At 60.5% G+C, this 14,138-nt stretch overlaps 1 protein-coding gene across 1 annotated transcript in view; it reads right to left on the reverse strand.

Moving 5' to 3' along the window:
• The window catches only part of LOC105702126, a 43,086-nt gene extending 32,077 nt beyond the window's left edge, over positions 1–11,009 (reverse strand). The window contains exon 1 of the mRNA XM_012429442.2: positions 10,574–11,009. Within this exon, the coding sequence (XP_012284865.1) occupies positions 10,574–10,649 (76 nt within the window). The 5' untranslated portion in view covers positions 10,650–11,009. The remainder of the gene's footprint in view (positions 1–10,573) is intronic.
• Between the last annotated feature and the right edge of the window lie 3,129 nt (positions 11,010–14,138).

Raw genomic sequence — 14,138 nt, forward strand, 5'->3', positions numbered from 1 at the left:
TATCCCCGCCTCGGTTTAACAGCGATTCTAATTGGCCGTCCGTTCGCGACGCGTCGACGCGCCGCGCCGTGTGCGACGCCTCTCGCGCTCAGCGGGACGTCGGCCCGAGCGCGATGGCCATCGCCGTGTCGCGCGCCGCTCGGGACAAAGCGTTCGGCCCCGTTCGGCCGCCCTCGGCCGGCTTCGGCCTACCTCGGACTCGCTCTCGAACTGCAGTTAATTCACTCGGCGAACGCGTGGCGGAGCGCGCTGGCCTCTCTCCGTCCCTCTCCCTCCCGGTGGCCGCGGCCTCGCTCCGTCTCTCTCTCTCCTTCTCTCTTCGCCGAGCGCTCTCGCGGGCCCCCGTGACGCTATTGGCCGCGTCGGGGCAGGTGCCGGCCAATCCCCGGCGACGTTTACCGCTGCTACTTAACATGGCTCGCCGCGGAAATCTCGTCCGAATGGCTCGCAGGTTTACCAACAAACATTCCGCACGGTCTCGGCCGCGCTGCCTGACAAAAGACGCGCTCGAAATTAATTCCCGCCGTCGATCGGTGCGGAAACGAGCGCGTCCTGTACAGGGGGTAACGGAACTCCCGGCCAGGGTTTCCCTCGTTGAAAATCCGGCGGGAAAGGTCACGTACTATTTTTTCCCACGGTCTATATAGTTAACTTTCGATAATCAATCGAGGAATAACAGGGAATTTTATTACATTTAAATCGCGCCGTCGTGGAATAAAGTACTTCTACGGCATCTTTTCATTAGAATCTCGGAAGAGCGAGGCCAAACCGTGGAATTCCGGTTACGCCCTGTATATCGCCGTTAGGCGTATTCCTCGATGCCGATAACCCTTATTTATGTAGAGCGTAATTCGACCGGCTCGGCGCTCTCCGAGATTTCGGGCCGAGTTTACGAGCGCGTAAACTCGGGGCCGGTCGATTCGTCATTGCACGAGATTAGATTTCCGCAGGCACGTCCCCCCCTCCCCCTCAAGAGGCCACCACTCGGAAAGGGATTCGTCGCGGCCGATCCTGGCCCGGGGACTTTTCTAAATACATCGTGTCCTCCTTTGTTCGACTAATGGCGGCCGACCCGAGGGAGTCGAGTCGGGTCGGGGCCACCTCTTTTCCACAATGGCTCCGAACTTGGACTTCGACGCTCCCTACCGACGGAATTACCTGGCGAAAACGAGGGTCGTAGAGGGGGCCCGAGTTTCGAGATTCCCTCGAAAACAAACACGATCAACGCTCAAGCCGCGACCACACACCTACCTCGTGTTAAATAAACAAATTAAAAAAGAGAAAAAAAAGAGGTCCTCGGTAAGATCACCCGAAGTTAAGCGATGTCGGGCGCGGTCGCTCCTTGGATGGGTGACCGTCAAGGGGAGACATCGCGTAGCGTTGGCGGAAAATGAAAAAAAAAAAAACCAATGATACTTGGCCCTTAAGAAAAGGGCCTAAATCCAAATGAGAATAATAAACAAGAAGAAGAAAAGAAACGCGATCTTTATATCGGCTGGGCGGAAGGGGAACGTTTCGAGTATGATAAGGGAATAAGAAACGCCGATTAGGTATTCGGGAGCGGCACGCGCGGCGTGGCCCCATCGTTAACGCGGCAATAAGGAGCGTCGTTTTTCAAAGTCTCGACCTCTCTCGCATTGTTTCCTCGACAAAGAGACTAGGCGCTCACAAAGGCGCGGGGCCTATTGCCGCGTCAGCGAGACGCGCGTTTTCGCTGCGGTAAACTAAATCACGGACGGCGCCGGGGAGGTGTGCCGTCGCTCTCGAGGAATAAGTTTCAATTATTACCGCCGCCCGGCGTGTCCCGCTACGGGACCCGCTTTACGTGTCTCCCCGTAGCGGACCGGGAATCCCTTCCGTTCGGGCGCGCTTAAACCCGAGGCATTTAGTCGACGTAAGATGCGAATCCTTACGCGTGGCCCAACCCTCGCGGGTTCGCGCGACCCTTGCGCTCGGCAGCTGTGTCATGGCGACTTCGTAACCCACGTCTAGTTTTAATACTCTTGTTTTTAACCAAAATATTGGGTGATTTTTTAACCGAGCTTTAATAAATATACCCTTATTCCTCTGCGTCAAGATCATTGGTACCGGGGTTCCTACAACTCGGCGACGGTGGCGCCATCTCGCGTGTTTCCCCTCGAGCTCCCCTAACCCCCGAAAATCGTTTCGATTTATGTGAGAGTTCTCGTTTTTTTTTCTTTTCTCTTGAATATCCATTTCTTTTCAAATGTGCGCCGTGAAGGGAATTCCCAGGAATGTCTGCCCAATGATACTGAATTTCCGTGAGAGCGGAGAAATGGCCCAGTGTACCTACCGCTGGATTTAACGAAAGGATTTCTCCTTTTCATAAATACCGATTTTCTTTCTATATTTCAAATATGCGTCGATAGGGGATTTCGGAGCTTTCGAGGAATGCGCCTGCCCGGTGACCCTGAACGCCCGTGAGAGTGGAAGAAGAGCGCTCGCCGGCGTACGTTGCACTCGGGGCAGGGAGCTTGCGAAGTGCGGTGGCGGCGGCGGCGGCGGGGGCCTAACTGTACCCGCGAGCGGGAGGTGGCGCGGCGCGCGGCGAGGGCAGGGACCCGCTCAGGTAGGACAAGAATGCCGCGCGGCCGCATGCGGAAAACGCGGCGCGGCCCGAAAGAAGGCCCGCGATTCGCGGAGCGGCGCGACGCGGCCGGCCATTGGCCGCCGCGACGCGCCGCGTCGCGCCTCGTCCCGGGGACGCGCTCCGAACGGCCGACCTTGACTCCTGACCCAATTGGGGACAAGTGGCCATCTTAAACGATTTCCCGCCGGGCGGGACGGGCGGCGCCGAGGCGTCGCGGCGCCTCGATCGAGTTCCCACGAGTCTCCGACGCCTCCCCCAGGAAAATTCGATCCGACAATTATCGGGGATTAGTCGGTAAGTCGGGTAATCGCGAGGAGCGCGTCGTCCGTAGGAGGCGCGGACGCGCCGAGGTAGGCCGCGCGGGTTTACGAGCGGGAAGCGTAGCGCGGATTACGAGGACCGGGAAAGGCTTTCCCCGGGGGTCGGGGGGACGAGGAGACGCTCGCACCCTAATTCGGTGGAGGGCCCCGAGGCCCCTTGAACCAGGGAGGGCCGCGGAGGTACGGGGCCGAAGGGCCTCCACGGGAGAAGTCGACCGAGGCCCGAGTGCACCTGCAACTGCGGCTGCACCGGAGCCTTTTGTTGGCCGTCGACGACCCGGGAGCTCCATCGAGACGGGGATATATAAATTCGGAGCGTGTCGTTTAATTACAATTGTATATATATATATATGATACCCGTCCCGACGGAGTTCCCGTCGAGAGCCCGAGGCTCGAAGGTCCGCGGGAATTTCTCCGCGGAGACCGCCAGGGTAAGCGAGATCGTTCCCTCCAAGGCGAGCGGAGGCCTCGCGGAGGCGAGCGGGATGCGCGAATCGAGAGTTGCGGCCGTTCGAGGCGTGACCGTCAGCCGTTCTCGAAAATAGATCCCCCCCGGGCGGGGATCGGCGGGAAAGCTCCCGATCTCTCCGGGGGATTGGACACCTCTCGGAGGGCCGTCCGCGGCGATTCAGCGTCGACTTTTCCGCGCCCTAGCCGAGGGCGAGCCTTTTGGGGTCCTCGTGGTCCTCGTCGCCGTCCTCGCCTCGCGGCTCGCCGTCGCGGCGCGGCCTCGGCTCGGCGCTCCTCGCGCGTACCGACGCGTGTCGTGGCGTCGCGACCCACAAACCCACTTTCGTTCGAATTAAAAGCGAAATCGGCGCGGGCCCGCGCGGAGAGGGCCGAGCGAGCGCGTCGTCCCTCGAGAGGAGCGAGAGAAAGAGAGGGCGAAAGAGGCGATTACCTCATTCGGCCGATTTCCCGGATGACTGGGGTCGGGAGCGATCAGCTGACCCGAAATCGCCCGGTCAGCTGATCGACCTCGAGCGATCCCGAGACGGCCAGAAGACGTCCTCGCCTCTCTCCCCCTCGACGCTTCGTCGACGGGCCGACGCTTTTACATAGCCGGACGGTGACGTGCCGCGGTCGCGCGAGATAGAGCCCGTAGGCGATTCCTCTTGGCCGGTGACAAATTCGCCCGTGCACGCCGACGTCCGTCGGCGTGCACGCGCCGGCCGAGCGCTGTCACGTACGCGCGAGTGCGCGCGTGCGCGCGTGGCCATGACCACTTGACGGCGAGCGGGTGCCGCGCGTTCGCAGGTGCGGAGAGAGCGCGGCGGCGAATCCGCTAACGAGCGACGTCTCGACGTCCGTTGGATGTACGTCCGTCGTTTCAACGTCCGTTGGATGTACGTCCGTCGTTTCAACGTCCGTTGAACGTAGATTCATCGTTTCAACGTCCGTCATGAAAACTATATCAACTCGTTGACACCCGGTCCCCTTTGTCATAACGCAACGTCCGTCTTAACGCACGGTATTTCCGTCGGTCGTGCGACCCGGGCTTGAACCCGACGCTCGACAACGCCAGCGGAAGGGTTAATCCGAACTTTCTCGTGATTACGTCGTGACACGAATTCGAGGGGGGAGGGGAGGTGTCGTGCACCTCCCTCGACGAGCGGCACGGGTTGGTACGAGAGGTCGCGCGGTTCCGCAACTCCGAAACGCGAGGAGGCTCGCGGATGTTAATCGCGGCCGGATAGCGGCGATCCCGCGAGGCCGGACCCCGATTTGCATAAATCGACGGGGAAACGGCGAGAGTGAAATCGAAGCGGCGGAAAACGGCGGTGGAACGCCGGGCGCAAAAACGGCGCCCAGGTGCATCGAGACGAGCCGCGGCGGCGTTTTGCTTTCCGCTCGCGCTCCGCGGCCGCGTCCCGCCCGACCTTCGGGGCCGCCGCCACTTACGCGGACCGCGGCCGCGCGCTCGCGCGCCTTTTCCGCGTTTTACGCGCGTTATGCCAGCTGATCCCCCCGACGTCGGCGCGCAGGCGCCGCGCGCCTCCGCTAAGGCGACGCTAAGACGCAACGATCCGCGGGAGGCGCGTCGCGAGGACGGAAGGAGGCGACGCGTGCCCGCTGGGCGGAAAAACCGCGCGAAAAAGGGGGGACCGCGCGTCCCGCGCTCCGGCGTTTTCGCGGCACGGGAGAGTCGCCGCGGCGCCGCGCGGGTAAAACGCCGTAGCGCGACCGCAGCGCCACTCAAGGTGAACCGGGAGAAACCGCGCGCGTCCGACAAGGACGCGGATCGAGAGAGACGCGACGCGTCGCGTCGCTGCCGCGTTCGTGCGACCTGTTAGGAGGTTCCTCGTTCGACGGAAAAGCGCGACCGTTTCAACTCCAATGGGACCCAACGCAACGGAAACGCGACGGAACCTCGAAGGAACCCCAAATGGAACCCCAAGACGGGATCTCGGCCTCGTCCGTCCGTTGCGCCGTGGCGCAAGGCCCGTCCGAGAGCGGCGAGAGACGCGCCACCTCGGGCCCCATGGAAGTGGCAAACAGCCTTGCGACTCCACTTTCTATTGCGTCAGGAGGGGACGAGGGGCCTTCGTCGTAGGACGATCTAAACGACGGGAAACAACGACTCGGGGAAACGGCTATTCGCGCGGGGCCTCCGAGTACCTTAAAAGTCCCGAGCGAGCGCCGCGCCCGATGGTCGCTTCCTTTCCCCCGACTAGGAGGGCCTCCACATCCGTTTCGCCACATCGCCGGCCACGAGGATTGAATATCCGGGGGCAGAAGAAAAACCGAACTCCCCGTCCGTCCGGTGGACGACGGAACGACACCGCAGATGACGATTAAGGAACCTCGGAGACCCGTCCACCGGCGAGATACAGTTATCCTCGTTAAACGCGGCGCCTCTCGCCTCCTTAGCGGCGACCTTCCGCTGGGCCGCGGCCATTTTCATTTCCCGTCCGTTAGAGCGGCCGGGGCGGCGGAAAGAGAGAGAGAGAGAGAGGTCCGCCAGCGAATCGAGGTCGGCCGCGACGTCGAAACTAGACCGTTCGCTCGGCCATTTTTCCTTCTCCCTTTTGCCTTTTTCCCTTCCATTTGGCGCGACCAACCGCTCTTTGCGTTTTCGATTTGCGTCCCGTCCGCGGAACCGTCCGAATTCGAGGGTGCGACTCGCGAGCGGGGATCTCTTTCAATTTCTTCCCCACCCTCGAAGAGGCGAGGCCTCAACGAGAGTCCCGAGTCGAGTTATCTGTCGGTCCGAGCGGTGATAACCCTGGAGAACGATACCTCCCCCCCTCCACGGAACGAATCGATGGGACGTTTCCGCGAAGGAGAATATTGACGATGGCGCGGACTCGCGCCTGATATTCAGAGTTACCCGGCACAACCCGTGCGTTTTTGCGGGAGGTTCCTGTAACGTATAAATATCGCCTGGTAGGCGCATAAATCCTGCGTCCGCGGCCTCGTCAACGGGGGGTCCGTGGTCCCTCCCCTACCCCCCTCGCCGATACGCGCGCGGCGAGTTAACCCGCCGTCCCACTGGGCGCGTCGACGCGTCGAGGGCGAAGGGCCGATACTAATATTTTTAATATACACCACGCGTATTTTAACATATATATACACGCGCTAACACATATATATATATATATATACATGCTCGACCGTGGCCTAATCTGTGAACGGCGATTATTTCGACTGTGTGAACCTACAGTCCAGTTTGAGGAACAAACAAAATTAACAGACTTATTAGAATGTTTCCGTGATGTGGACGTATGTGGCATTTTCTTTCTTTACAAACACCGGAGCTGTTCAAAAATTCCGAAATCGTGGAAATTTGGATTTTTCGACTCTAATGGGTTCTCCCACAACCTCGAAAACGTTAAAACGACCGTTTTCAAGATTTTTTCTCCCATGGAAAATTCAGAGCCTCCTATAACCTCAATAACGCTAAAATGGTCGTTTTCGGAACTTGTTTATTTTTTTTAACAGCTCTGGTTTTTCTAAAAAAAAAAAATAAAATAAAAACGGCACAAACAAAACTCAGCATGGCACGGACGTCCACATCACCGCAACATCCCAACGAGCCTGTTAATTTTGTTTGTGCCTCAAACTGGATTCGAGGCTCACACGGCCGATAATTTCGGTAATCGCGTATTGTTTCCAGTTCCTTGCTACGCAGTTGCCGCATCGTCGGCGATAACGATTGCGGTGCCGCCTGTAGGCGACAGCGATACGTTGGAAGTAAATAATTCAAAGCGCCCACCGGCGCCGACAGCGACGAAAGGGTTAAACACCCCGCGCGTCATTTCCGTCGGGGTTGCGATTCGTTTTGAAATTTGGACGCGTCGACGCGCCGCGCTCGGTGCGACGTCGGGGTGCCGCTCCGACTCGTCCCAATCGGCCGCGGTGATAACCTCCGAACGCACCTCGCCCCCTTATCGGCCTACTGGCGGCGATCGCGAGAATCCGCGGATCGCTTCCCGCAAGGTGAGCCGATCGAAGGTCGACTCGCCGAGACTCTTTTCCTTCATTTTCCGTCCGCTCCTTGCTGACGTCAAAGTCACGTCGAATTCCGTACCCGGAACTGCGCGACGAGAACAGAGAGACCGGCTGACCGACGCCTCCCGAGGCGTCTCAAATTCTCGCGCAAAGTCGTTTGCGAAAATCAAGGCTTTACCTGAAATCTAAACTATATCGATATACCCCAACGACGAGCGTGGAATTTACAATGATTTTTTTTTAAGCGCGTCTAATCGGCGGCGTCGAATTTTAATTCGACTCCTTTAGGAGCGTCGAAAATTCCGGGAGGCGTCGAATCGATTCCACCCCTCGCTCGCGGTATATCAGCGGAGGAGGTCGCAGGGAAAGTCAAGTCTCCGAAAATCAAGTCTTTACCGGAAATCTAAACTATATCGATATACCCCAACGACGATCACAATTTACAAGCGAGCGGGGAATTTACAATGATTTCTTTTAAGCGCGTCTAATCGACGGAGTCGAATTAAAGGAGCGTCGAAATTTCCGGGAGGCGTCGAATCGATTCCACCCCCCGCGCTCGCGATAGTCAGCGGAGGAGGTCGCAGAGAAAGTCGGCGATTACGACGAGGGGGTCGGTCCGAAAGGGGCGATCCCGGACAGGTGGGACCCCGCGGGCTCTTTCCGCGCGTTAATTACTCCGCGGCGTGGCTCCTTGTCGCGCGCGCCCCGCGACTCCGTTATCACGGGGTACGTACACTTTTCGCAAACTGAATACGGGAGCCGCGGCCCGGGCTAAATAAACCCCGGACGGTGGGTGCTCAGCATTTGTTTCCGACTAACGGTCGTAAAGGAACGAGTTCCGCTCCCTTCCCCCTCCCTGCCACCCCCTCCGCGGTTCTTATTAACGCGAGAAACGCGTTAATGGCCGCGCCCGCGGACGGCCTCCAAGGGACGGACCCGTCGAACCGAACGCCGTCAAAGCGCCCGGAAGCGACACTCGCGGTGTTCAGCGACTCGGGACGGGATTTCCGCGCGAGATTCCCCGGTACTCGATTTCCGGGCCTCGCGACCGGGAAACGACTCGCTCGGCGTCGGGTCGCCTCGGCGTTCCGCTCGGCGTGTGCAACGGGATCCCAGTAACTCCCCCCGCCGCGACGCCGAAACGGCTTAACCGAGTCCGAGCCCAAAGTGCGTAACCGTAACCTCGTGCACCGTCCGACGCCCGGCACGCGGGGGTTCCGCCGCGTCGGCACCGCGCTAAGCCCCCGGAAGCGAACCCGGCGCGACCCTGATCGGGTACTTGGGTATCGATATAGTTCGATTCGATGGAAAATGTAGAAAATGCACGTGGCATAAGTGTAAACGTGGAAAATGCAAAAAAATGTATGTGGTATAAGTGTAAACGTGGAAAATGTAGAAAATGTATGCGGTATAATGTACCCGGTCAGATTTCCCAAGAAGGGTCCGGGGGACCGACTTCGTCCCCTACCTCTTTAAAGGGACCTCAAAAATCAGGACGACTCGTCGAAACGGCCCACCGAGGGCATCTCAAAACGCATTTCGTACATCCCACGCATCAGGCCTCGGCCGAGGTCGTCGGCGACGTCTCGCGGCGTCGGTCCCGGAGGTGTCCTCGCGGCTCGAACGCAGGGCGCATCGATAAGCCGGTGCCGGGGCCGCGCGCGCACCCGCCGCGGCCGCTCGCGGGCACGTGCACCCGCCCGGGCGTTCCGGAGCGCGACCGTCGAGTCGGCCAGGTGGCGGCGGACAGGTGAGCGCCGCGGCGCCCGGCCTCGGCCGGCCCGACGACGCCCGCCGCTCTCTCCGAAGGGGCCTTTAAAGCGACTCGGGAGGATCGGCGTTCCCGCTCCGATTCCGGGGGCCCGTTCATCAAAAACGCCGACGTCGAGACGGCGTACCGCGTCCTCGGATGCCCCGGAGATAAACCCCGGAGATACCGACTTTGTAGATGCGTCCCGTTCCGTCGTGCCTTTTTCAATATTTTTCTTCCTTTTTCGCCCCGTCGTTTCATCCCGCCCCTCTCGTCGGTCTCTTAATTCTTGAATTACGCAAATGGACTCCTCGACGATCCGAGTCTCCCCCCCTTCCTACGTCCTTCCTCTCTTCTCTACAGCTCCTCGAGGGACGCGAGCTCGGCGTCGCGACGCGCCCCCTCGGCGACAACGTGGTCCTATTTACGCGATCGGAACTTGGCCGCTGATAGTTCCGTGACGAAGTCGCCCGGGAAAAACATTCAACATGGGAAGGAGAGAGGGGGCCGAGTCGCGATTACGGCTACCGTATAACGACTATAGTTCCTCCGCAACGGTACAAGCCGAGAGAGCCCGACCCTAGCCCGTTATCTCTCTCCTCGGACACGATATAACACAGGCGCGTCCCGGCGCGTTAACGCGCGCCGCCCATTCGGCGTCCCCCGAGCTTTTGCCCCGAGATCCTCGAAAACGATCGGGGGGGAGGGGGGCCCCGTTAATCCGCGCGGCCGAGACGCCGCGGGCGCCCCGGCTTGATCGATATTAACTTGGTGATCCAATTGAAATTCGCTCGCCCGCTCGCGGGAGGCGCATATCCGCCGGTTGCGTAATCGCCTGACGTATACGCGGCGTACGTCCGCCAGATCTCGAAGAAGCTCGAGACAGAGATAGAGAGAGAGAGAGAGAGCCCCGATTAAAGGACCCCTTTCGTTAGAATTCGACCCGCGATAAAGTCCCCGGTACGTCGTCACAGAAGGATCTACGTTTCCACGTAATCCCGAGATGACGGAAAAGCTCAAGAGCGAGAGAAAGAGAGACAGAGTTCCCATCAGAGTACCTTTCTCCCCGGAATCGGTCCCGCGATAAAGTTTCCGATACGTCGTCCTCCAAGGATCGACGTCCCGGGGTACGTCCGTGACCGAGATATCTCGAAAGAGCTTGGGAAATCAAGAGAGAGAGAGAGAGAGAGGTAGGGAGTTGCGATCGGAGGTCCTTTTCTCCTTGAAATTCGCCCCGCGATAAAGTATCCGATACGTCGTCGTCGAAGGATCGACGTCCCGGGGCCCATCCGAGATCGTAAAGAGTCTTCCGTTCCATCGGAGGGCCGTCCCGCGATAAAGGTTCGGAGGCGTCGTTATCGAGGGATCGAAATTCCGGGGCCCGAGGGAAGCCCACCGGGGCGGGTAAAAAAAAAAGACCGCCGAAGGTCGTGCACTCACCCTCGAGCAGGTGCCAGTCCTCGTCGAGGGAAGCCAGGGCCTGGGCCTGGTTGGCCTGCTGTTCGAAGTCGAGCATCCTGGCGGCGGGGTGGCGGGCGTCCCGCTCCCTCCGACCACGGGGGGATGGGTCTCGCCTCGGCGCGAGTGCGACCCGACTGCGCTAAGATAAACAATAAATAGACCGTTTAGAGCCGAGCCGGCCGATCGGGGCTCGCTCTCGAGGTCTGCAGCTCCTCGGCGTCGACGGGTCTCCCCTCGAGGAGGGTCACTTCCGGCACGGCGGGTCCGACTTCCGGATCCGGTCGCGGGTCCGTGCTCTGGCCTCGGGACGCGCCGCGGGTCGGTAAGCAAGAGCCCTGTGCTCTCGTCGCGCTCTCGGCGGAACTCGCCGCGGCTCGCAGGTGCACTCGCGGCGGGACTCGAACCGCGACTGATTTCTCCTATCACTCCGCGCTCAGCTGCCGGTGCTGCCACCCACTAGCGCCGCGCTCCCCCCACCCTCGGCCGCGCCGCGCCGCGGAGTGGGGGAAAGGTACTCCCCTCTCGCTCCCACTCGCGGCAACGCTGCATCCCGCCCTCTCTCTCTCGCGCCGGCCGTTAACGTAGCGCGAGAGAACTTTGCGCACCCGTCGATCCCCCTCCCGATCCCCCTCCTCCCTCGCCGCGTCTCGCACCGCCGGCTATTCTTTCCACGTCCTAGCGGGCTCTCTCGCTCGCTCGCGCCGCCGTCTCCGGCGCTTTGCCGACTCGCCGCCGCCGCGAGGAGAGCCGAGCTCTCTGACCAGGAATTTCCGGCGGCCGATGCGCGCGCGACCGACTTTGAGCGCTAGCGGTGCGCTAGGCGGTTTTCGAGCCTCGTATCCGAGACCAAGGGCCCATTGATATTCTATCCAGGATTACCGGACACCCTAGCGATCCAGCCGAATCCAAAAGATTATCACGTTAATGATAAAGATCGGGGAAAGTTGGCCCACCTGGTCGCATAAATCGCCCCTTGTATTTATCATCTGACTTTCAAGACGTTCAGTCCTGGACACGATTTCATTAGGGGCCTATTTCACTTGGAAATCAGGGAAAACGATTCCCTTCTTTAAGCTCCGATTGCCTTTGATATCACGTGACTAAGAACAATGCGATTCGGTAACAAGGGAGGTTCGGCCTTAAAATCCTGACCGGTGATTTCCAATGATCCCAGGCGTTAACATCGGCGACCTCCTGGGCGGGAATACTCCCTCGGATATCTCGTGAATTCCGATTTAATTTCATCGTCCACCCCCACTTTAATTTTTCAGCGGAAGGAACTGCCGGACGGCACTCCGGCCGCGTTAAACGTGCCCCGCCGAGAGGAGGGGGAGGGGGACGGGGGGGGGTACGAGAGTTACTCGGCGTTCGCTCGAAACTTCGACCTATTGGCATGTTGCAACTGAATTATCCATTAGCTCGATGGAGGAAACATCAAAGCCGGGCCCGGCGCGCATCGAAGGGACGTCGGCCTCGCCGCGGTCTACGCCGACGTGCGCCTCGGGAAGAGTATGAAACTCGCGGAACCGTTCGACTGTGTCTAAAGGAAAGAAGGGGCAGCCAGAGGGAGCGAGGAAGAGAGAGAAAGAGAGAGAAGGCTTTCCTAACGTCTCGCGTCCGTTGTCTCATTACGTATCTCTCTTTCTCTCTCTCGCCCCGTTTCTCTGGCGACTCCCGAGTACCCGCGAACGTGACTCGATAAGGGACTATCTCTTATCGGGCGTCTTCCCGGGCGGCAATTTTTGCGACGGCCGCGCTCGAGATGCGGAATCATCCCGTCCTCTCTCGAGCCTAATGGCGCGATCGCCACGGGGTCGAACTTTCCGCGACGACTCGTAAAACCGAGTGCGTGTCGCCTCGCCGTTAACCCGGGGAATTATCTCTCATCGCGGAAAAGTCGGGCCGTAACAGGGGACGACGCGCCGTCGTTCGATACCCGGATACTTCGAGTTCCACTTTCGGGCCGCGGTGGAACCGCGACGGTGGTTCGCCGCCCGGTTGATGCGATCCCTCCGATTCGCGAGGAATCGAGGACAAAGGGGAGGGAATGATCGGCGCCGCGACGGTGGCTCGAGTAGACCCTAGTCTGGAGCGTCGATTCGTCGAAACGATCTCCGAAGCCGCCTCGTAGAAAGCGTTCCTCCGGAGTGGGTACCGCGTGCGAGATCTTTTCTCAATATCGGCCGAGAGAGGGCTCTCGGTCTCGGCTCGGCTCGGCTCGGCCCTGCTCGCCTTCGGCTCCCCGCTCGACCGCTCCTATCGGCGTCCCGCTCCAACCTATTATATAGGCCCGTGAACTTCCCCGGGGTCCCGGGGAGTTTCCAGGAATCCGAGCTCGGAGACAGCGACTCGTCCCGCAGGTAGTCCGGAGTGCGAGTCGGACCAGAGTCCCCCAATTTCGGCCGTCTGGCGCTTTAAATCGTCCCCGGCCGAGGGAGCGAGGGAGACTGCCCTATAGGGGCTCGCGGGCGTGCGAGAGAGAGGCACCGACGCGCCGTGAGGAGGGCCGGCCGCGTTTATTATGCACAAGGAAGTACGCGCAACGAACGGGTTCCGTGACGCGAGGATGACGTTTTAGGGTCTCGGGCAGGATGCGGCTCGAGACCGGCGAGACGCGGTAGGTAAACGGCGCTGGAGGCGACGCGAAAGAGAGCGGAGCTCGGGGAGGAGGGAAGAGAGTCGGCGATCTAGGAGCGTCTCTCGGCCCGCGCCGCGTCGCGTCGATCGGCGAGGGGGCTGCCGATAACCAGGACGCATAACCTCTGGTGCACCGGGCCCGCTGCGTCATCTGGTCCGCAGTTGGATTCTTCGAGCGCGAGCCTTCGACGACCCCCGGCCTCGGCCACTCCGAAACCTTAGGCGTTTAAGGAGGGGACGGAGGGAAAAAGAACTCCGAGCGGATCGGCGCGCGTGCCGGCGCGCGCTAGATAAAAAGGGGCCCCGATCGGACTCGCCGGCGCGCGTAACGGCGCCGGGGACCCGGGGAAGAGAGGGGGATTTCGGGGGTTACCGGGTGTTACCTCGTTACCGGGCAGCCTCGACGTAGCGCAGTCGATAACGTATTCGAGGCATGCCCGAGTCGCGCGCCGCGTCTCCGCCAGGGCGGCCGACGCCTCGGCCGCTCGGCCGGATTTCCGATAATCCGAAAGAGTCGAAATTTCGAGCCGCGCCGTCGCGCGTCGCGTGCTCCTACGGCCCTGACGGCTCGCGCGCGTCATTTGTCCTCGCCCCCCCCTCCCGGCCCGAGGAAGAAACGTTTATCCCTGTCCCACCGGCGCGGCCGCCTCTCTCTTTCGGCCGAGCGTTTCGAGTCTCTCCTCCTCTCCGTCGGTCCCGCAGTCAACCCTGTTCTCCGTCCTCTATTGGCGTCTCGCTCGCGCCCGCATGCCGCGGCCTCGGGGCCTCTCTCTCGCTCCGTCCCACTCGCGCCGGCATGGCGCAGCCTCGTCCCCTCTCTCTCGCTCGCCCTGCGTTCCGCCTCGCTCGGTCTCTCGCTCGCCCGCATGGCGCGCGCACCCTCGTGTCTCCGTCTTCGCCCGGCACT

This window comes from Orussus abietinus, unplaced genomic scaffold (assembly GCF_000612105.2).
Source record: "Orussus abietinus isolate OABI.00-Male unplaced genomic scaffold, Oabi_2.0 scaffold22, whole genome shotgun sequence".
Taxonomy (NCBI): Eukaryota; Metazoa; Arthropoda; class Insecta; order Hymenoptera; family Orussidae; genus Orussus; species Orussus abietinus.